We start from the raw sequence: 23,351 nt of genomic DNA, 5'->3' as shown, positions 1-23,351 counted from the left end.
AAAACTAATCAGAAAGACAAAACAACTATTTATTGCCTTTCAAAAACCTCATACAGGAAATCCAATTTCTAAACAAGGCATTGCTAGATGGATAGTTAGGTGCATTCAAACCTGCTATCTTAAAGCTAAAAGAGAACTGCCTATTACACCAAAGGCACACTCAACCAGAAAGAAAGGTGCTACGATGGCCTTTCTAGGAAATATTCCAATGAATGAAATATGTAAGGCAGCAACATGGTCTACGCCTCATACATTTACCAAGCACTACTGTGTAGATGTGCTGACTGCACAACATGCAACAGTAGGTCAAGCTGTACTAAGAACATTATTCCAAACTACTTCAACTCCTACAGGCTGAACCACCGCTTTTGGGGAGATAACTGCTCACTAGTCTATGCACAGCATGTGTATCTGCAGCTACACATGCCATCGAACGGAAAATGTCACTTACCCAGTGTACATCTGTTCGTGGCATTAGTCGCTGCAGATTCACATGCGCCCACCCGCCTCCCCGGGAGCCTGTAGCCGTTTAGAAGTAGATCTTAAACATTTGTACATTTGTAAATATATTACTTTAACTTTTATTATGTACATACGTATTCATTCCATTGCATGGGCACTATTACTAACATACACAACTACTACCTCACCCTCTGCAGGGAAAACAATCTAAGATGGAGTCGACGCCCATGCGCATTGGAACCGAAGTGGGAGGAGTCCCTCGGTCTCGTGACTCGAAAAGACTTCTTCGAAGAAAAACAACTTGTAACACTCCGAGCCCAACACCAGACGGCGGACTGTGCACAGCATGTGAATCTGCAGCGACTAATGCCACGAACAGATGTACACTGGGTAAGTGACATTTTCCATATATATATATATATATATATATATATATATATATATATATATATATATATATATATGTATATATATGTTTGATGGCATGTGTAGCTGCAGATACACATGCTGTGCATATCCCGCCATCTAGTGTTGGGGACTCCTCCCCTTTCGGCTCCATTGCGCATGGGTGTCGACTCCATCTTAGATTGTTTTCTTTCCGCCATCGGGTTCGGACGTGTTCCTCTTTGACACGTGTTTCGGTTCGGAAAGTTAGTTAAATCTCGGAAAATTCGACGGTATTGTTTGCGTTCGGTATCGGGTTAGTTAACGCAGATCGACACCGAATCCAGAAGAGCTCCGGTAGCCCTTTGGGGCTTAGATTCCCCGGCGGGGCCTGGTCGGCCCGACCGCATGTGTCTTCAAGGCTAATGGAACGGACCCCATTCAGCTTCTGCCCCGAATGCCATAACAAGTATCCTTACACATATCAACATCTGGTCTGTAATTTGTGTTTGTCCCCCGAACACAAAGAGGATACCTGCGAGGCCTGTTGGGCGTTTCGGTCCAAGAAAACGCTTCGGGACCGGAGAGCAAGAAGGCTTCAAATGGCATCGGCGCCATCAGGGCACCGCAACATCGAGGAAGAAGAAACCTTCTCCATCGCTGACTCGGACGAGCCCGAAACAGAGCATGCGCCGTAAACCGTGAGTAAACCAGCCCCGGCCAAAACCCACGCCAAAATCATGAAGGCCCAGGGGGTGCCACCGCCAACAGGCCATGGCTTAACCCGTACAATTGGTGACCAACCATCGGCACCGAAAAAGGGCACGCACGTGTCAAAGTCTTCCGACTCCGGTTGAGATCCCGGCATGCAGCATACTCGGCACCGAGAACCTGGTTCAGACCAGACTCTACACCGGGAGACTGGCACCGAAATAAGTCGGCACCGAGATATCGGCACACCGAAACCTAAAAAAGTGGCTTTGGAGCCGAAAAAAATGGTAGAAAACGTTTTGGTCCCGAAACACCCATCTTCGGAGCCGAAAACAAGCTCCTACACCGAAGAGCAAGGCCTTTCAGAACAACTACAAGGCCATAGATGTGGACAAGAGTTAGAAGCAGGGGAGCCAGATTATACGCAAAGAAAAGGCTCCATATTCAAAAGGAAACAGGGAAAATAAGAACTCTCCCTCCTATAAGGATGAAAAGGAAACTTGCTTTCCAAAACACAGAAAAACAACCGAAAGCAAAGGTGGCAAAACAAGAAACTCCACCACAGATTTCACCGCAACCATCACCACACCACTCACCGCAACCATCACCAATTGCTACCCCACCTATGATGCAGTCTCCAATGCACACAGGGATGACCCAGGATGACCCAGATGCATGGGATCTCTCTGGTGCGCCTGTATCAGACAATAGTCCAGACTGCTACCCAGCAAGGCCATCACCACCTGAAGACAGTACTGCTTACACCAAGTGGTGTCCAGAGCAGCTGCTTTTCACAATGTTACACTGCACGCTGAACCGATTGAGGATTACTTTTTATTTAATACTTTGTCGTCAACACACAGTCAGTCCCAGAGTCTTCCAATGTTACCAGGAATGTTGAAACATGCTAAGCAAGTATTTCAAGAGCCCGTCAAAGGCAGGGCCATCAAACCTAGGGTGGAGAAAAAGTACAAGCCCCCCCCCCCTACAGACCCTGTGTACATCACTCAACAACTGACACCTGACTCAGTAGTAGTAGGCGCTGCACGTAAAAGGGCTAATTCACACACCTCTGGAGAACCACCACCCGACAAAGAAAGTCGAAAGTTTGATGCAGCGGGGAAAAGAGTTGCAGCACAAGCAGCCAATCAATGGCGCATTGCCAATTCCCAGGCTTTGTTGTCAAGATATGATAGAGCTCATTGGGATGAAATGTAGCACTTCATAGAACATCTGCCCAAAGAGTTCCAAAAGCGTGCACAACAAGTGGTGGAAGAGGGCCAAAGTATCTCGAATAACCAGATACGATCGGCAATGGATGCAGCAGACACAGCCGCAAGTACTGTGAATACAGCAGTCACTATTCTGAGACACGCATGGCTACGCACCTCCGGATTTAAGCCCGAAATCCAACAGGCTGTGATTAATATGCCTTTTAATGGACAGCAGTTGTTTGGGCCAGAGGTGGACACAGCTATAGAGAAGCTGAAAAAGGACACGGATACGGCCAAGGCCATGGGTGCGCTCTACTCCCCACAGAGCAGAGGCACATTTAGGAAGACACAATTTAGAGGGGGGTTTTGGGCCCAAAACACAGAACTCTCAACCTCACAAACCAGACCCACATACCAGAGCCAATATATCAAAGAGGAGGCTTTGGGGGACAATACAGAGGTGGACAGTTCCCTAAAACTAGAGGAAAGTTCCAAAGACCCCTCAAAATAAACAGTGACTTCAGTGTCATAAATCCCCAACACATAACACCAGTGGGGGGGAGACTTACACATTTTTACCAAAACTGGGAAGAAATAACAACAGACTTGTGGGTCCTAGCCATTATCCAACATGGTTATTGCATAGAATTCCTACAATTGCTACCAAATGTGCCTCCAAGAACACACAACATGTCCAAACAACAGATGGATCTATTACAGCTAGAAGTCCAAACGTTGTTGCAAAAAGACGCTATAGAACTAGTACCCAATCATCAGAAAGGGACAGGTGTTTACTCCCTGTATTTTCTAATACCCAAAAAGTACAAGACTCTAAGACCCATCTTAGATCTCAGAACACTAAATCTTTACATCAAATCAGATCACTTTCACATTGTGACACTTCAAGACGTAATCCCCTTGCTCAAACAAGACTACCTGTCAACATTAGATCTCAAGGATGCGTACTTCCATATACCCATACATCCTTCGCACAGAATATACTTAAGGTTTGTAATCAAAGGGGTACATTACCAATCCAAAGTGTTACCATTCGGGATAACAACAGCACCAAGGGTATTTACAAAATGCCTTGCAGTGGTGGCAGCCCATATCAGAAGACAGCACATACATGTATTCCTGTATCTAGACGATTGGTTAATGAAGACCAATACGCAGGAACGGTGTCTTCAACACACAAAAAATACGTCATAGAAACCCTTCACAAACTAGGTTTCTCACTGAACTACCAAAAATCACACTTACAGCCGTGTCAAATATAACAATACTTGGGAGCAACAATCAACACAAAAAAAGGGATTGCCACTCCAAGTCCACAAAGGGTACAAGCATTCCAAAACGTAATACAAAGCATACACCCAAACCAAAGGTTCCAGGTAAAATTAGTGATGAAACTACTAGGCATGATGTCCTCATGCATAGCCATTGTCCCAAACGCAAGATTACACATGCGGCCCTTACAACAGTGCCTAGCAACACAATGGTCACAAGCACAGGGTCAACTTCAAGATCTAGTGTTGATAGACCGCCAAACATGCACCTCGCTTCAATGGTGGAATCCTATAAATTTGAACCAAGACCCAGTGCCTCAATACGTGATCACAACAGATGCTTCCATGGTAGGGTGGGGAGCACACCTCAAGCAGCACAGTATACAGGGACAATGGGATGTTCAGCAAAAACGACTGCATATAAATCATTTAAAACTGTTAGCAGTGTTTCTAGCATTGAAAGCATTTCAACCACTAATAGCCCACAAACACATTCTTGTCAAAACAGACAACATGACAACAATGTATTACCTAAACAAACAAGGAGGGACACACTCATCACAACTATGTCTCTTAGCACAAAAAATTTGGCATTGGGCGATTCACAATCACATTCGCCTAATAGCACAATACATCCCAGGGATTCAAAACCAGTTGGCCGACAAGCTCAGTCGAGATCACCAACAAACACACAAATGGGAAATTCATCCCCAGATACTACAAACTTACTTTCTACGCTGGGGGACACCAGAAATAGACCTATTCGCAACAAAAGAAAAAGCAAAATGCCAAAACTTCGCATCCAGGTATCCACACCCTCCGTCCAAGGGCAATGCGTTATGGATGAGTTGAACAGGGATATTTGCTTATGTTTTTCCCACTCCTTCCTTATCTGGTAAACAAATTGAGTCAAAACAGACTCAAACTAATACTAATAGCACCAACTTGGGCACGACAACCTTGGTACACAACACTACTAAACCTGTCAGTAGTACCTCATATCAAACTACCAAACAGACCAGATCTGTTAACTCCACACAATCAACAGATCAGACACCCGAATCCAGCATCGCTCAATCTAGCAATCTGGCTCCTGAAGTCTTAGAATTTGGACATTTAGACCTTACACAAGAATGTATGGAGGTCATTAAACAAGCTAGAAAACCTACTACAAGACATTGTTACGCAAACAAATGGAAAAGATTTGTTTATTACTGCCATAATAATCAAATTCAACCACTACATGCTTCCGCAAAAACATTGTAAGCTACTTATTACACTTACAAAAATCTAAACTAGCATTTTCTTCTATTAAAATATAACTCACAGCAATATCTGCCTATCTGCAGATTACACATTCAACATCACTTTTTAGAATCCCAGTCACCAAAGCATTTATGGAGGGTTTAAAAAGAATCAAACCCCCGAGAACACCACCAGTCCCCTCGTGGAACCTCAATATTGTATTAACATGGCTAATGGGTCCACCATTTGAACCCATGCACTCTTGTGAGATGCAATACTTAAGCTGGAAAGTAGCCTTCCTAATAGCTATCACATCTCTTAGAAGATTAAGTGAAATACAAGCATTTACTATACAAGAACCCTTTATACAAATACATAAACATAAAGTGGTTCTCCGTACAAATCCCAAATTCTTACCAAAGGTTATATCACCGTTCCACCTAAACCAAACAGTGGAACTCCCAGTCTTTTTTCCACCACCAGACTCAGTAGCCGAAAGAGCCTTACATACGTTAGACATTAAAAGAGCAGTAATGTATTACATTGATGGAACAAAACAGTTTCGCAAAACAAAACAATTGTTTGTAGCCTTCCAAAAACCTCATGCAGGAAATACAATATCCAAACAAGGCATTGCCAGATGGATAGTGAAATGTATTCAGACCTGCTATATCAAAGCAAAAAGAGATCTACCCATTACGCCAAAGGCGCACTCCACTAGGAAGAAAGGCGCCACAATGGCTTTTCTAGGAAATATACCTATGACAGAAATCTGTAAGGCAGCCACATGGTTTACGCCTCACACATTCACAAAACATTACTGTGTAGATGTGTTAACACAACAAGCCACAGTAGTACAGGCTGTACTGCGAACATTATTTCAGACAACTTCAACTCCTACAGGCTAAGCCACCGGTTTTGGGGAGATAACTGCTTACTAGTCTATGCACAGCATGTGTATCTGCAGCTACACATGCCATCGAACGGAAAATGTCACTTACCCAGTGTACATCTGTTCGTGGCATGAGACGCTGCAGATTCACATGTGCCCTCCCACCTCCCCGGGAGCCTGTAGCCGTTTAAGTTAAATAAAACCTGTAAATTTGTAAATACTTACTAGTTTTATACACATTATGTACATACATACTTACTCCATTGCATGGGCACCTTTACTATATACACAACTCCTACCTCACCCTCTGCGGGGAAAACAATCTAAGATGGAGTCGACGCCCATGCGCAATGGAGCCGAAAGGGAGGAGTCCCTCGGTCTCGTGACTCGAAAAGACTTCTTCGAAGAAAAACAACTTGTAACACTCCGAGCCCAACACTAGATGGCAGGATAAAGCACAGCATGTGAATCTGCAGCGTCTCATGCCATGAACAGATGTACACTGGGTAAGTGACATTTTCCATATCTGCACAATGCAAAGCAGATAATTAGTAAAAATTCATCACCATGTGGCACAGTTGCTCCTTCATCTTTCACCCACCAACTTCAAGTCATAGACCCCAGATCGACTGCCAACAAAAGAGAGATCTAATCTACCCTCACGAGAAAGATGACAGGCGTCCGCGCCCCTGACCGAGGTCTCTGAATTCCCTCACAGTCAACCTTTTGTCTCTTATATACCTTAAAGAAGCCAGAGATTTCTAGGAAACCAAACCCCCCCACCCCCTCCACCTCACGCCACAAATTGTTGTTTAGAAATACGGAGTAAATCAAGTCAGTTTAGAAAGGAAGATGTTGGAATTGGCCAAGATCCCAAGGTACTCTCTGAAAATAAAATGGTTTCCTGCCGTACCATAAACCTCAACCTAGCACATCCTTATCTCTCTAAGGCCTTGGTGAGAAAGAACATGCAGAATAAAAACATAAGCAAAAAGCACATTGCATAACATGGGCACGGAATTTTTTTTTCAAGTGGTCAAAACACAAATATCATTACAAGTGGTCTTAAATATTCTTCAGTGAGGGCTTCAGTCTCAAAGATTCTGGAGGACTGACATTTCATTGACTAATCTGTTTTCTCAAATGGTCATTAAGCAGTTTATGAAAGGGGTCTTCAGAGTTTTTCCACCTCTTCGATATCCTCCAGTTCCATGGGAGCATAACACAGTCCTTAGTCAACTAATATTACCTCCTTTTGAGGCAATACATAGAGTGGACCTGAAGCTTGTCGTATGGAGAAAACAGCTCTACCTAGGTCTAACATATGTCAGGAGAGTTGAAGAGATTCAGGCATTCACCATCAGGGAAACATTTCTCCGCTTCACTAACGACAGTTATACTCACAACTAACTCCTTAAGTTAATTTGTAAAGTGCCTACTGACTCATTTGAATAAGCTGAAGCCAGTCATTCTTAGATCATTGCTTTCCTTAGATATGCATAAATGCTTTAGATTCAGTATGGACAAGACAAAGGACATACATAATTTGGTCCAGCTATTTGTCTTATTTGCTCAACCACGAAAATGTCAAGCCCTGTCCAAGCAAAATATAGCTTGCTGAATCTCAGCCTGCGTTGCTTTCTGCATGCCAAAGCCAAGTGTCCTCTTCAGGGAAGAGCAGGGGAGCATTCCACCAGGGTCATGGATTCAACTACAGCACTCTATGCTGGGCAGCCTTTGAGAGACATCTGCCATACAGCCACATGGAGAAGTGGACCCACATTTACAAAGCATTACTGCCTAGACTTGGAGGTAGAGGCCGACGCAGCAGTGGACAGGCAGTCCTGAGAAACCTCTTTCACTAAAGGTGAGCATGCCTCCCGCTTTGTTGTATTTCATTTTGTGTACTGCTTGCCAGTCTGATTCAAGCATGAGAATATATAAAAGACCCAGTGCTGGAAAGATATTGGTTACTTACCTGTAATTCTAGTTCTTCAACATTGATATAATTTATATATTCACATGCAACCCTCCCTCCTCCTTGGTCATAGGCTCACCATACTCTAATCACACTTGTGCTTTGAAATCTGAAGATATGGTGGCCTCTAAAGGAAGTAGGAATGTTCAGAACTCCACCTCATTGGCTGAAGTTTAGGTGTTTTCAAATGAGGTGGATGTGCTGCTAAACATACTGTTGTTTTAGGCCTATAACTTTTTTACATTGTATACTGTACATCATATGTATTGTACACTGCATACTGCTATTTTAATATATCTGAGATTCCCAGCGTGATGACTGGAAATAATTCAAGCATGCAAATATATAAACGATACCAGTGATGGAGAACTGGAGTTATAGGTAAGTAACTAATTTGTTTTAGGGCCTCCCATGGTTCAAGCAGTGATTCTGCTTTGCAAGTGGTTTTTGGTGTTGCGGTCGCTTCCTCCTGCCCGCAGAATGGAAGTGGTGCACATTTGCCTTAAAATTCATTTACAAAAGTATTCATTTCAAGTGTGTATTATAACTTTTGATAAGAGAAATTATATTTTAGGTGCTGTGCGTGTGTACCTGAAATTACGTCTTCCAGGATATGTTGCCACTTAAGGTCCAGTGTGAGAGACCCTGTTTTTAGAAATAATTTGTTAAGTGTCCTACAAAATGGAGCGGAAAGCAAACTTGATATTCACAAATGTGACTTTAGAAAAAGTATTGGGGTTGTGGAACATGAGCTTGTTGACTTTAATGATTGTGTGACTTCCTTTCGCTTCAAATAACCAATTCAGTCCTGATTGGCTGTAGGAAACTGGACTTCTTTGCCCGATGACTCCCCACTTTTTGCCCCCCTTTAAAATAATAGATGCTGGTTTTCGACTCTGACAGTGCAGCGAGGCCTTCTAATCAGACCTTGTTGCCAGGGCTCTTGCTTCTTAAATAAGGTATGTTCAATTGAAGCACAGTTGGCAAAGGACTTTAGCACCCATGTAAGTTCCTAGTAAATCCCCAGTCACTGTCAGTTGTTCATGGGCTTGCCTTTCAAAAATCCTTAATCATTGGTAAATGCCTTACGTTGGTCCCTTCTGGGGGCAGTTTTGTTACGTCTTGCAGACTGCCCATGTTACATTGATATTTGCATGATTCCCTATAGGTTTGACTTCAAGCAAACTTCTTTTTCCTTTTGTCTCTCTCCTTTGCACTCAAGCTCATGGCGGCCGTGGTGCTTTGAATTGACTTGCTTTTGCCAAATTTTTACTTTTGTTTTCAGTTTATGTGGCAAGAAAATGAGTTAGGAATTTACAGTGCTAATAGCTCTAACTCGAGCAAACGTGAGACCCATTGCATTGTATATGCCTGTTCTTTCATGATTTCCAGATAACCTGCTAAGCAGATAGACACCATGGGGATTTCTAAACAGAATGAAATTCCCTTAAATACAGGCATATCTTAACATATATTTGTATACAATGCTAATGTTTACATGTCGGTGTAGTGTTTTTATATTTGGCTGCTTAATTTGCTAAAACGGGGCAAGCATCAATGTATGAGTGTATGTTTATCAGTTAAATAAAGGTGGAAATATACCATTTCTTGACGTTTACTCTCCAAACATAAAATAAGTATGGATAAATACCAATAAAAATGGCTAAAAAATAAATATGGATATATTCAGACAGAAATATATATATATTTTTTTTAAAACCATAAAACTGGGAGCCCTAATTATATCTAAGGGAGGGTGCATTATAATAGATGAGGGCATGTTTGTATGAAAAGATATGCCCCTGTGATATCTAGTTTCAATCCTAGATACTGCAAGTTATCAAGCAGCCATCTTAGATCATGTACAGAACAGTGGTAATTACAAGTGAACCATCTTAGATGATGGCTGCACAGAAAATAGTGGTGTTTGGTATCAAACACCTAGTCTTAACAAACCCACACTGATACTAGTGTTGGATTTATTACGAGATGCACTCTGAGGGCACCCTAGAGGTGCCCCCTGAATCCTACTAGTCCTCTAGTGTAGTGTGCTGGCTGACTGGCATGGCCAGCCTGCCACCTCAGATGAGTTTCTGACCCCTTGGAGGTGAGACCCCTTGCTGTCTGAGATCAGAAACAATGCCTCCTCTGGCAGGAGATGTTATCACCTCTGCCAACAGAATGGCTAGTAAATCTGCATGCCAAGGCCACCTTTGATATGCAACCCCAGCTTTACCCAGAATGTGGAGAGGTAGCCCCTGTCCTGAGGCCCATTTTGCACCAGGATACTTGCAAGCTGGGGACACCCCTAGGGTGGGCGGCCTAAAACCTTGTGTGTGGTGAAATTAGGAACTCTGGGACAGGGTGATGCCCACTCACCACTGGAAGCGGTCATCTAGGGGGTGTAGTGACCCCAAGGGTAAGTAGCCCATTGGCTACTACCCTTCACTCCCCTTAATGCCTCCTAAATTGAGTATTTAGGAGACATCCTGACACCAGGAAAACAGGTCAAGACTTAGACTACTGGGAGCCAAGGAAGAAAGCAGATGGACTGAAGAGAGCAAGAGCTGAAGACCTGCACCAAAGATTGGCATAAAAACCATGCCAGGCTGCTTGCACTTAAGCAATCTCTAGACCATCTTCACAAAGAGGGAACATTCGCCCCAAATGCCTTGGAGGACTGCTCAGCACCTCAAGAACCGGGAAAGATCTCCCTTGAAGTAGAGGAGCTACTTCCCTGCACCACAAGCAACTGTCCGGTATACAGTGCTGCTGACAATCGAGTCCCCCTAGAAAGCAAGCTACCAGGAAGAGGTCACTTTAGGAGGGCAGCCCTGTCTTCCCAGTGAGTTTAGAGACGCAGATCCCTCCAGGAACCCACATCACCAATACACTGGGTACTGGAGCAGTTGCAGCAGCCAAGGCTTGTTGTCTTCAGTCGGGACCCAATGACAAGAAATGCCAAGAAAAGCTGCTATAGATGTCGAGGGACTTAAAGGACAGTGAAATCCACGTTGAGAATAGCCCATCTGTCTTGTTAGCCTCTCTTCTGCTGAATTAAGACACAGAATGAGTCTGACGACCGAAACCTGACTCCTCAAAGCACCCCCTGCAGTTGAGCCCCAAAGCCCGAATTCGAGGGAGACAACGGGGCCAACAGGGTTCAGGGACCCTCTGCAGCTAAACCCACCCTTGGGTTTGGCCAGACTGATCCCCTCAGCTACCACCCGTAGCCTCTTTCTGCAGGAACCTAGAACCTCAAGGATCTTTAGCAGCACAACCCGATGTCTCAGACCACCACTGCACATGAGCCCCACAGCCGAGTTTGAGTGATCCAACGCTGTCCCTGTGTGCCTAAGACCTGAGCCTCTCTTAGGGTTGAGCTGGACTGGTCACCTAGTCGCCACTTGCAGACTCTTTTCCCCAGGACCATTTCCTTTAAAGTGAATGAGATACCCGACTCCATAACGCACCTCTGCATCCGGACGCTCCATTACCTCCCGAATCGAACTCTTGGTGCTGCCTTGGACCTTGCCCCATACTCACCTTAACCCAAAGACTGGTCTTGTAAGTCATTGCTAAGTCCCCGATTGTAGTATGTTTATTCCCCATAGAAACACATTACTACTTTAAAAATACAGTGCATTTTCCAAGTCTTGAAAAATCAGTCTTGAAAAGTACTTACCCGATTACAATGATATTGGTGTCTAAATGAATATAAAAATCTGTTCTTTTTACAAATAAGTGTCATTTATTTATTGAGTGTGTCTTGCTTACTGACTCTTGAGTGTGCAATATATACTTCACTATCTTCTGATAAGCCTAACTGCTCGCCCACTCGACCGCAAAAGAGAACCTTTTGGGATTATTTTAACCCCTATCAGCCACAAAGGGTTGCCCTGGACTCTCTGCATAGGGTCCCCTTGCATTGGTACACCACATAGATAGCCTGCTTCCTACATGGCGGATAACCACTTTGAATGCAGGTGCATACCATATAATCCTGGAGCATGGCAGTGGGGTCAGGTCCTCCGTTCGCTTATATATTTTGGACGTTGTTGAGTGTTTTGGCAGTTGCTAAAATTTGTGTGTTTTAATTTGTTTGAGTGTGCTCCAGAGTGTACGACAGCTGATGGCAGTGGTCAGCAACTAACAGTCACTTTTCTAACAGTATTTGTGTATTTATAATTGGTTAATGCCCTCTCATCAGTGGATCCTAGTAATTAATACAGATTCAAAGTTGATGTTTGACACAGTAGGCAAGGTGTCGACCTCTCTTTTTCCAACTAAATGTATTTACCCCAGTTCTGCCATTCTTTGATTCATATGACCCTTAGTCTGTTCTTCATAAATGACGTTTTGACTGCGGGGAATGTTTTTACTTGACTTTTAAAACTTTAGAATCTGCAACACTAGTGCAGAAGACTGCAGCCCACTTAGTTGTGATACCCTCCAAAAAAGAGCATATCTGTTCCCCCCCTACAGCACTCAACAGTTTACCGGTCTGGAAATCTGTATTCTTCAGGGCCATTGTCATACATGAAGCAGTTCATAATGAGCTTGCTGATTTTCTGGCTCATAAATTCAGGCGGTATTGCCACAGTACGGAGCAAAGTATGTTAAAAAAAATTTGGTTCAAATAATGAGTATGTATAAATAGGTGAAAAAACATCTTTCCTTGAGATAGCTGGGGCTTGGAGCTCCTTGCTACTTAACTCCAATCTAAAACATGTTTACTTTAGTTAAGAAAATCCTTAATTTGGTTGCTTTCTGCAATGGATTTCTAGCTACAGTGTCTATAATCATGGTTATGATGTCTCTGCTGCATCAAGAGGCTTAAGTGATTGGGCGCTGTATGGATAAATATAAACCTTAACTACGAAGAATTCCAGTTTATGTAACGTTATACCGAGGAAAAACACCTGCGCAGGCTTCATAAACATTAAGTTTAGGAATAACATTAGTTTTGTCTGGGTGGCTCTCTAAAGGTATTTTAAGCTAACACCACAAGGTTTTAGGGCGTGCCACCCTCTTTGCTTACTGCGTGGTTCTCCTGCGTTGTGGGATCCCTTCTTGTAGTGCTGCATGGGCACCTTCTACGACTTCTGTGTCCCTGTCCTGTGGGACTCCTGTGGGTGTTGCCTATGCTCCTGTGGACTCTGATGCTGAGGGTCCCCTGTGACTCCCCCTTATGGGTTGAGTCCTCCTGGGCCTTGCTGGTCCCCAGCTGCACCACTTTTCCACTAATCGGGAGTTTGCCTTTGCCAAGGCTTGTTGGTGGAATTCCTGCACCGATACCAGTCTGCAATCTTTCCTCCAGCGTGGGACATCATCCGCTTTATCAGGAGCTCTTCCCCGGCTCCAAGGCTGCAGTGCTGACTCCACTCCTGCAAGTACAGCTGGGTGGGTAGTAGCTCCTGCTCCTCCTTGACTCCACTGTGACTCTTGGACTTGGTCCCCTCTCTCCACAGGTCGACTTCTCCAGGAAACCTCTGCTGGTTTCTTGCAGTTTTCTCTGGGTGTCTTCTGTTTTTTTTTCTCCTTTTGGGTGGTTTGGGAAAATTCCAGTAATGTACTCCTGCTTTCCTGGTTGCTGGGGGGGTACTGTGTTACTTACCTCTGGTTTTCTAGTACTTCTAGCCCCCCTCTACACATTCCACTTAGCAAGCTGAAGGTCCTGTGTTCGCATTCCATCTTTTTTAGTATATAGTTTGTGCTCCCCCTAGGGTTTCTAACATTATTTACCTCTTATTAAAGGGTTGCTTTTCTAGTATTTTGTGGTGGTATGATCCAGAAATAAAGTACCTTTATTTTTGTACCACAGAGTGTTTTCTTTCGTGTGTGTAAGTACTGTGTGACTACAGTGGTATTGCAGGAGCTTTGCATGTCTCCTAGATAAGCCTTGGCTGCTCATCCACAGCTGCCTCTAAGAGCCTGGCTTCTAAACACTGCCTACACTTCACTAAGAGTGGATACCTGGGTCTGATTTAAGGTGTAAGTACCTTAGGTACCCACCAAACACTAGGCCAGTTTCCTACAATGTGCTAAAGTGTAGCTGGCTGCCCATTTTCTACATGGAGCCTACATTGTAGAATTGATGCATTCAATGATATCCATGCTATAGAGCAGCCAGGCATTCTCCTGCTATCCTTGAGCCACTTCACTGCTGCAGCATTCTTCCTAAGAGCCCCTGGAAGTTCACAGACCCTACCCAGTATTGAAAATAAGAGTTTGGTCCCTAGCCTTTACTGTGTGCCAAAATGATTTATTGGAGATAAAGAAATCCTAATGGCATTTTTCAGACAGAAATTGCGGACAGGAGTTTTTTTCTGAAATGCGAATAGAGAAATATTGAGAGAAAATTTAATTCAGTATGTAATAATTTGCTTTTCCTTTAACTCTGCCCATGTCGCATTTGAGCTAAATTCATTTTATAAAGTTTGTTATCCTAATTAATAACAGTATAGTCTGCAAAGTCAAGTCATTGTGGAACTACCCATCATGGTAGATACATAGAAATCACTACACTCATAAGATCTACTATGTTTACTATAAATTCAATGTATCCATTGTCCAGCTCTTCTTAGTTCTGTTTTTCGTTCTCTAATTGATTGTTTTTTTGTTCCTCTGTAGGCATCACTAGGTACAACAAAGTATTGTAGTTACTTCTTAAAAAATATGCAGTGTCCAAAGCCCGACTGCATGTACCTCCACGAACTGGGTGACGAGGCAGCCAGCTTCACAAAAGAAGAAATGCAGGTAGAGCGCACTTTACCAGAGTTGCACCAAGATGCTGCTAAGCTAGAACTCGGGTGATGAAATGAAATTGCTGTTGTAGGGAGTCAGTTCGTAGAACAATTGTCATATTTTAAAATGTTTCTAAAACTGGATTTGTGATTTTAAAATTCTCTTTAAAACAGTAGTTTGTGGTTCGGGTCTTTATGAATACAGATTATTTGAACCCTTCTGATTCCTAAACTGAACATCTTTTTTCTGACTTTATTCCGTACTCATTCTTTGTAACGGAGTAGGTAATTTTAAGAGCAGTGTTCGGCTTTCTCTTGCGTGTACCTGTATAGTAGGGTTATGAGCATGCCCAGATCTTACTGTAGCTCTGTCTAGGGCACCACTAAAGTTTACAAAAAGCAAATTTCCTGCTGTGCAGTACAGTTTGTGGCAGGTTTCACAGTAATACTGAAGTTATCTACCCTGTTTTGGCAGTAACTTTTGTAAGATACTTATTTTTGTGACTGCATTGTACATCTCTGGAACAGTTACCATTTTAGGTGATTTGGTCACCTGTAAACACAAATGCAGCAGGTCTGGTGTCACACCGCATTCACTCTAGTAATCTGTCAATAGCTTTTCTGATGTCTTTGGGGGGAACCAATCACCTGTGCAATTGGCTTCTTATGTTTTTACCTTTTCTTTTGATAGGCGGGCAAACATCAAGAATATGAACAGAAGCTGCTACAAGAATTGTACAAGCTAAATCCAAACTTTCTTCAGCCATCCACAGGCACAGTGGACAAGAACAAAAACAAAGTAACTGCACTACATAGGTATGATAAGGGTTTTCAGTTTTCAATTACATTTTTTTTTTTTTTGTTAGTTCTGTTTTCTCAAATATTTAAAAACAGTGATTATCAGTGTTTAAAACATTTGGCACTAGAACAGTGTGCCTACCATTGTTATTGCATTGCTTTCAAAATGTATTCACTGTTTATTTACTTCACCTTTTTTCTATCATACACAAAAGGCACAATTCAGGTTTGATCTGCCAGTAACACAAAGATGCAAAGGGGCCTGCAAATGTGGGTGGATGTACTGTTGGAAGGACTGCTTATTGTGTGGATGGTAGTGTAGAAAGGAGCATTCTCACTCTCAGGAGCTTTAGCTGAACAGGACTTTGTGTTTCTTTTGACAAGAAAGAGTTAGTTGGGTGATGGAGCATAGTGAGCAAGAGATTGTATGCCAGCTTCTACAAATGAGCTAGAGAGCATTTCTTTACAATCGTCAAAAGCCAAAAAAGAACTATACTCCTGATGGGAAATTTGATTATGTGAGGTAGACAAGATTCCACCTCAAACGATAAGGCCATCACCTGCTAGCTGTCAGACAGAATGAATAAAATAGGTCTGTGGTCGATTCCTGACAATGTATAATCTGGCTTAATTCAAAGCCAATGTGTAAAGTTTAAGCTGTGATTTCACAGTAGAAAGTCACACAAAAGAATGAAACGCAACTAATTTTAAAATGAAGAGACGGAATTTCAATAACATAAGACCAAAACTACAAAACTCCTGTAAGGGGAACTAAAGATTTAAATTGTTAAAGATTTTAGTGAAAATAATGCCAAAAAGCACATATCTCCAATGATAGCATATGGAAGTGGTAGACCAGGACCTAGGTGTGATTTGAGGTTGACTGCGATGGAGCTCTGGACAGATACAGCAAGTGGATTTATCGAATTGAAAAGCATTGCAGTCGAAAAGTTCCCTTTTCAGAAAAGGAGTCTGTCACTTTGTTGAAGAAAGGCAATAAAATGTCTTAAGTGTCAAAGCAAAAAGGGACTTTTTGAGAAGAAACATCCTCACTGAATTCGCAGCTGCGGAAATTGTAGCTGCTGCTATGATACTGATTGCTGAACCAGTTTGGTCTCTTTGGAGCTTTGGAGATATCATACTGAAAAATGTTTAAGTCCAAGCTTGAATGTAACTTGTTTGTTTTTCCGGAAATCCTGGAAGTCTTGTCGAGACAAAGGTGAAATTCAATCTGACATTGTGGAAATATTAGTCGGATACTTGTTCCCAAAGGTCTTCCTGGAACTGTGGATTGTTTTTTTCTACGTTTACAAACTTCTGTCTTTTGCAGAAACAACCATAAGGTGTACACTTCTAAGGACTGCAGGACCTCTGTGGAGGGATCTTAGACTCTCAGCCAGAGGGCAACAGCAAAGGTTATGTAAGGATGAGTCCCTTAATTGCAGTAGCTCCTATGGGTTTACGGCCCTTTAGTAGCACTCCCTCAGAGTCCTTGCCTTTGAAATCTCATTTATCTGTAACACCAGATGTGGAAGCAAGGGGCTGTCCTCTGGGATTGGAGTGGGGTCGTTTAAAATGTGGTGCAGTGGATTGGATTATTGGTATCCTCTAGTAGTCCTATAATGGCTTAATTCTTGTGCTAATGAAGAAAGAAGTACTCCAATATCAAGAGATGTCAAATCCCTCTGAGGAGAGCACAGTAGGCTGCCCTTAATTGGCAGAGATCACTCCTCTAAGGACAATAGAATCTGCAGGGTGGGGCTATGGGCATTCCTTTGACACCACAGTGTCAAATGCTGGCTGGTCTGTCTGAATCACATCTAAATATTTTGCACCCTTCAGATGGAGCAAACGGGAAACCAAGACAGTTCTTGTGTATCCCTTATCTGGTGGCTCAAGGACCCTGCTTTTGTTCTACCAGATGTCTGTCAACTCTGGGTTTGTTGTGGATACAGAGCCTGATTAGAGCTGAATTTTATTTGTAGATGTGGGTTAATATTTGGTTTACACAGTCTACTCCCCGCTCACACCCCCAGCCTTCAGAGCCCACGTTTAGCATAGCTGAAGACCTTCAGTACTACTGTAAATATAAGTAGGCCAGGACCTGGAGACAGTAATTTAGTCATCCGAGAGGGACAAGAAATTTTTTAGGATGCCACTTACACATGCTGGTGAACCCTACAAAGCTGGATTCTCACTTAGCCTTCCTCAGAACACTGCTGGACATGTGAAAGGATAGCAAATGGACTGGACCTATTGCACTTTGCATCTGTGACCTGTGACGGTGACCTAATGAGGTTGGATCCTCTTCCACTTGAAATCCAAGGGCAGAACAATCTCTTTGCCTGGGTGGCTCTAGGAACATCAAAAAGGCTAAAGCAAAATTGCCCTTGTCTAATTTCAACTGGACCTGGACTGAACTTTGCTGTTGCCCTCTACCTGATACCAGGATAGTCTCTAAGTGTTCCCATGGGGTCCTGGGTGTTCGCAGGAGTATTTGGTTAGCAAAACAAGTATGAACTTTTGCAAAACCTTTTGCTCCAGAGCTTTAAGGGGACAGACATTGAAAGTATCTGACTAGCCATCCCATGGCATCAGGCTGAATTTCATGTTTGTTCTGCCTGAAGAAGAGGCTTTCTCAGATAAAATTCCTTTTTAGATTAGGGATTACAAAACTTTTTCAAACGTAAATATTTTTTGAACCCGACCATAGCCTCATCCCCACAACCCTCAAATCGCACCTTGGGCCCGGTTTACTTTGACTGTTGACCACAATTGGTAGTTTGCGCTTCTCTGTGTTATTTCCTCTCAAAACCAAAACAATATTTTATCTCTGGTGCCCTTTACTGGATGTTTGTTTTGGCATCATTTTAATAATTACATTTTATTCTGTATTGATAAATTGGAGTGGTATTTTTATTGTGTTGTGCTAAACTTTTTACTGTTTTGGTTCTTCTAAATGCTTCACCTGTTTTTGTGAAGTTAAGCCTGTCACCTCGGAGCCATAGCTAAGGTTTAAATTATTTAAACGTTTGACTGTACCTAACACCTTGGTGACTTTATTACTTGTGGTGGATTACCATTGACCACAACTAATAAAGCTACTTTCTCACAGTTAGGAACTGACAGGCAGGTTTGTTTAGAAGCCAAGAACCTGTTTCACCCTTCAGATGACGCACAGGTCTCCTCAATGCCATTTTCTACCGAACTTCAGGCCGGTATCCATTCAACTCCAAGTCCCAGGAAGCCTGTTACTGGAGTTGCATCAGTGTTGGTGATTATCACATTTGCTTTTCTGATACTCTGCATTTAGCAGTTCAGGGCTACCCTGAGGAGCCTCTGCTGCGCACCTTCTTTAGCCCAGCCAGCCAGCCAAGACCATCTTTGTTTCCTAAGCGTCTGGCACACTGTTTTGCGATCCAGTGCTTTTGGCCAGCCCAGTGGTAAAGTTCAAAAACAGGCAATTGCATGCTCCCTTTTGTGGGCAGGAGTTTTAAAATTTTGTAACCCAGCCATCATTTCCCATTTCTCCTTATCAATTCAGTAAGCATTCCATTAAGCTCCCTTCATATCCAGAATGTCAGTAATGTTGGGAGATTTCCAAAGAAGTGTAGTAGTCTTGATAACACCATAATTTTTGCCAAGACAATCCTGCCCATTATTGATTTTAGGAGACTCCAGTTCAGATTCCAGGTCTTTACCTTATCGGCTTTCTTGCACCCAACATTGTTTTGTAGAACTATATGCCTAAATATCTGAAAGTTGAGGATTCCTATATCATTTATGCAGAGAGTGCTGACATATGTTCACTGGTGTTATCTGTATGTATCTGATAGAGGAATCTGATAGATACTGGTATTTCACAAGTTTGCTTTCAGAATTGGGCCACTTTCGTGTTAGTTTCATCATTTAGGGTCCAGTACCCATGTTCACGTTATTCAAAAAGATTTGCAGGCCATAAGCTTACAAAGAGATGCTGTGCTGCATCTTTGTTCTAGTCTGTTACGCACCTACAGTAGAGACAAACTGCTCCACAACTAAGGCAAAGATCAAGGGTGATAACCACCACCCCTGTTTTGTGCCTGTGGATTTTGCAAGGTTCCTCAGCTTCCTGTTGTGTATGACCTCTGGCTGTCGGTTTGAAATAGAATAGTGATAGACATCCAGTTGTTGCTACTCAGCATCTCAAGAGTCTGAGCACTACTCTCAACTAGACACTGCTGGTCATTGATGTTCACTCTTAACTTTTGGAACAACTGCTTGACGTTAGCTGAACTACTTCTCCATGAAATAAACCTGTTCTGGTCGCAGTTACCTACTTGTGGCATGTGGTACAGAATGCGGTTAGTGATGACTTCACCCTGAATTTTAATATCTATATCAAGCACAGACAGTGAACAATAAACAATTGAGTCTGCCAATATGTTGGCAGTTTTATTGGAGATGGGCACTGTCAGTGTGTCCCTAGTGAATGCGACAGCTTCCCACTTGCTAGACAGTTGAATATAAAATTGCACTTTCAAGAGCTAGCACATTGAATGAATGAATGAGGAAGTGGAATGTGACTTGTATAGCACGCAGCTACTCCAAGGAGTGTCCCAGAGCTTTGCTCATAGGTCACATCAGAGTAAAGTCGGACTGTCTATTCCTGCTAGAAAAAAAAAAAGGCGGGTTTTCAGCTTTTTTATTTTTATTTTACAGCGAGATCGCATCCACTGAGCGTATCTTGAGGGTGAGCTTTTTTCATGCTTATGGCCCTAGATGGGAGAAGGAACAACACCCCCTGCACCCATCAACCCCCCACCCCACCCCGCTCTAGTCCTTTGAATTTTAGGGATTCTAGTCTGAGAACCGTAAATTTCTCGAGGGGATGTAAAAGCTGAGTCTTTTCTTGATGTAGCCTGTGCCTGTATGACAGTGCCTTGTGGCCTAGTGTTTTGAGCATGATTCTTTTCCTTATTGGGAGCCAGTGGAGGGGCGTGTAAGTGTGGGAGATAGGCTAAGACTAAAGCGAGCTGTCATGTTCTGGACCACCTGATGTCTATGGATCAGGTAGTCGGAACGTCTTAGTTACAGGGCATTTCCATAGTCCACTCTCAAGGTTATTAGGGCCTGGACCACCGACTTCTTGCAGAGTTTGAAATTAAACTCAAGTGCGTAGCTGTCCAAAACATGTGCCTACCACAGATTTAATTTATGGTTGGAAGGTTATACAGTTTTCATATTTGACACCCATAGTTTTACTTTACTGAACATTTTGTAACATTCAACCGAGAAACTGTCTTAAGCCCAGAAATTTGTACTATTTCTGTAAGCTGTACTATTGCCTTCTCTCCCTTGGTAACTTCTCTATTTTTTACTTTCTGCAAATATTTTTCTATGACTTGGGTACAAGGTATTATGCACAAATTAACTGTAATTATTTAAAATTAATTATTGTAAGTTGTGTAAATTGTTTCTCTTTTTCATTTCTTATTTTAAGGGTAAGAGTTTGACTCCTTTTTCTTAATCAACTTTGAAAGGTCTCCGTATTTTATCTCATAACATTTGTTTGTAGCTCATGTATTTTGACTACTCCAATATCTTTACGTTTGTTTAGAGTCTGCACAATTTTTTTTTCCCCAGAATAAATCCCATACTTCGCCTCTCACTAAATTTCCCATCTTCCACCTATACCTACCTACGCAGTTTTAATACAGTGGCCTATTATGACTACCAAAAAAGTCTCCCATTTGATTGCATCATCTTTGTCATTGCCCTAGCTTTCTTTGAAGTATTTCAATTTTGGTTACTATGGTGTCCTAAGTTCTGCCAGTCTTTGCTCTTTAGTGTGCCCAAATAAAGCCAAATTGTTACATCTCTCATAACAGATCCATGTCTGGGTTGTGTTTTTGCTGAAAGTGGTTTCACTGTTCAAAAAGCTTCCTGTATCGCCTGTTGACTTGCCATGACATGCAGGCACCTTTTGTACCAGCTTGGTTTCCTACTGGATTCTCCATATCAACCCTAAGCTTTGACAGTATCTTGCATCTGTTATTTTACAAGATTGGTTCTCCCTTAAAGTCCTTAAAACTCCGACTGTCCCGCCTCCCAAACGCTTTGTACCACCTGAATAAAAAAATCTGCAGTCAGTTCTTCAAACAGAGATAAAAGCAAGTGTATAGTATATAACCTTACATCAGGTAAATAGGATCAAACTCATTGCCACCTTCTCTGTCCTCAGCGTTAGACCTCAAATGTATTAGTCTTGCATGACCAAGTGTAATCTGTATCTTCACTCCAGAATGCTTTCTACCCAGCACTCATATTGTCACTTACATCTTAAGCTTATATCATTTGTAAACCTGAGTAGTATATTTGCTGAAAAGCCCCTCCTTGTATTACTTAGCACCCAGTCCTCGCACCATCCTGTAATAATTTCCATGCTGGTCTAAGAAGTGATTCTGTTTGCTGCATTCCTGAACATTTGCGCTTGGTCTTCTTCGACCCAAAATCAATTTCTTGCAATTTTTTAAACATTGAGTCAGAATTGTATTCTAAATAATGGGTTTTTAGGATGAAGAAAAATGAAAAAACATGAATTGGTGATTGATTTTCTGTTCTTCTTGATTTCTAACTTGATTACTGTTAATCATGCTTACGCTTGGTTGTATTTTGAGGTTTTGTCCAAGACTTTAAAAAAAAAAGTTAATGTGATGGTTCTAGTTTATTTTACTGTGTATTGCTGTAAAACATTGCCTGCACTTAAATCTTGTTCTGTTAGAATTCCGAATGTTGTGCAAAGCATGCGTAATAAGATGGGCCTGCAGTAAAACATGTGCAGATACGACTTAGAGTAGGCTTGTTGCATATAGACAAAGCCAGCGATTTAAAGTAAATCACAGAATTGTGTATTAGTGTCTATGTGCCATTCTGTGACGACTCGTATCTATTATGTAACCTTTAGAACATGACAAACCAATTGGTGATAGCCAAAAAATGTTTGCGAGTTCGCCTAAAGTGGTGATGTAGTATAGTTCTGTCCTCACTTTACACAGTGTGTGTTTTCTACACAGTTTAAGACGAAACTGTTAAAGAAGAGGTAGACAATACAGGAATTCGGGATACTGCATATCTTGGGACGTGCTCTCTGGCTTGCCATGGTACTTTACAGATAAACCAAGTTTGGCCTTTAAAAAAATCTTAATGTGATTTCTTTGAAGCCTCTCCTAAACACAGAGCTCTGTTTATAACAGTTAAATTACTAGAAGTCTGAGTCTGAACATGCACTCCCAGGTTTACCTTTTGTGCTACTGCAGGGGTTCTCCTCAAGACAAATAACCACCTACCCATTTCTGCTAGAATGTCATGCTTCAGATACCCAGCTTCAATCTTTATTCTGGAGAGGTCTTTGTCCTTGACCAAGGAATCTTGATTTGCAGCTTTTTACAATTTATGTAGCAGAGGGTCTTTTACTGTAAAAGGCCAGGAACGTTGCAGTTGAGCAAATCTTGTCCCTAAATATTCCAACTGCATTTTAAAGACTGTCTTTACGAAATGGACCTCAATATTCATGAAGAAGCTAGAACATTGATGTTAAGCAGGACAAGCAGATGTAAGTGATAACTGGTTTGTCTTTATTTGGAATGGTGT

The 23,351-nt window shown here is 42.3% G+C and overlaps 1 protein-coding gene across 6 annotated transcripts in view; it reads left to right on the top strand.

Annotated features, from left to right (window-relative positions):
- The window catches only part of CNOT4 (CCR4-NOT transcription complex subunit 4), a 534,336-nt gene that overhangs the window by 263,428 nt on the left and 247,557 nt on the right, over positions 1-23,351 (top strand). For all 6 annotated transcript variants that reach the window (XM_069227948.1, XM_069227951.1, XM_069227949.1 and 3 more), the window contains exons 6-7: positions 14,809-14,934; positions 15,613-15,737. In XM_069227948.1, coding sequence (XP_069084049.1) covers positions 14,809-14,934; positions 15,613-15,737 — 251 coding nt within the window. The remainder of the gene's footprint in view (positions 1-14,808; positions 14,935-15,612; positions 15,738-23,351) is intronic.

The sequence above is a fragment of the Pleurodeles waltl genome, chromosome 4_1 (genome assembly GCF_031143425.1).
Source record: "Pleurodeles waltl isolate 20211129_DDA chromosome 4_1, aPleWal1.hap1.20221129, whole genome shotgun sequence".
Classification (NCBI taxonomy): Eukaryota; Metazoa; Chordata; class Amphibia; order Caudata; family Salamandridae; genus Pleurodeles; species Pleurodeles waltl.
The sequence above is the reverse complement of the archived record's forward strand: the minus strand, read 5'-3'. Positions and strand labels throughout refer to the sequence as shown.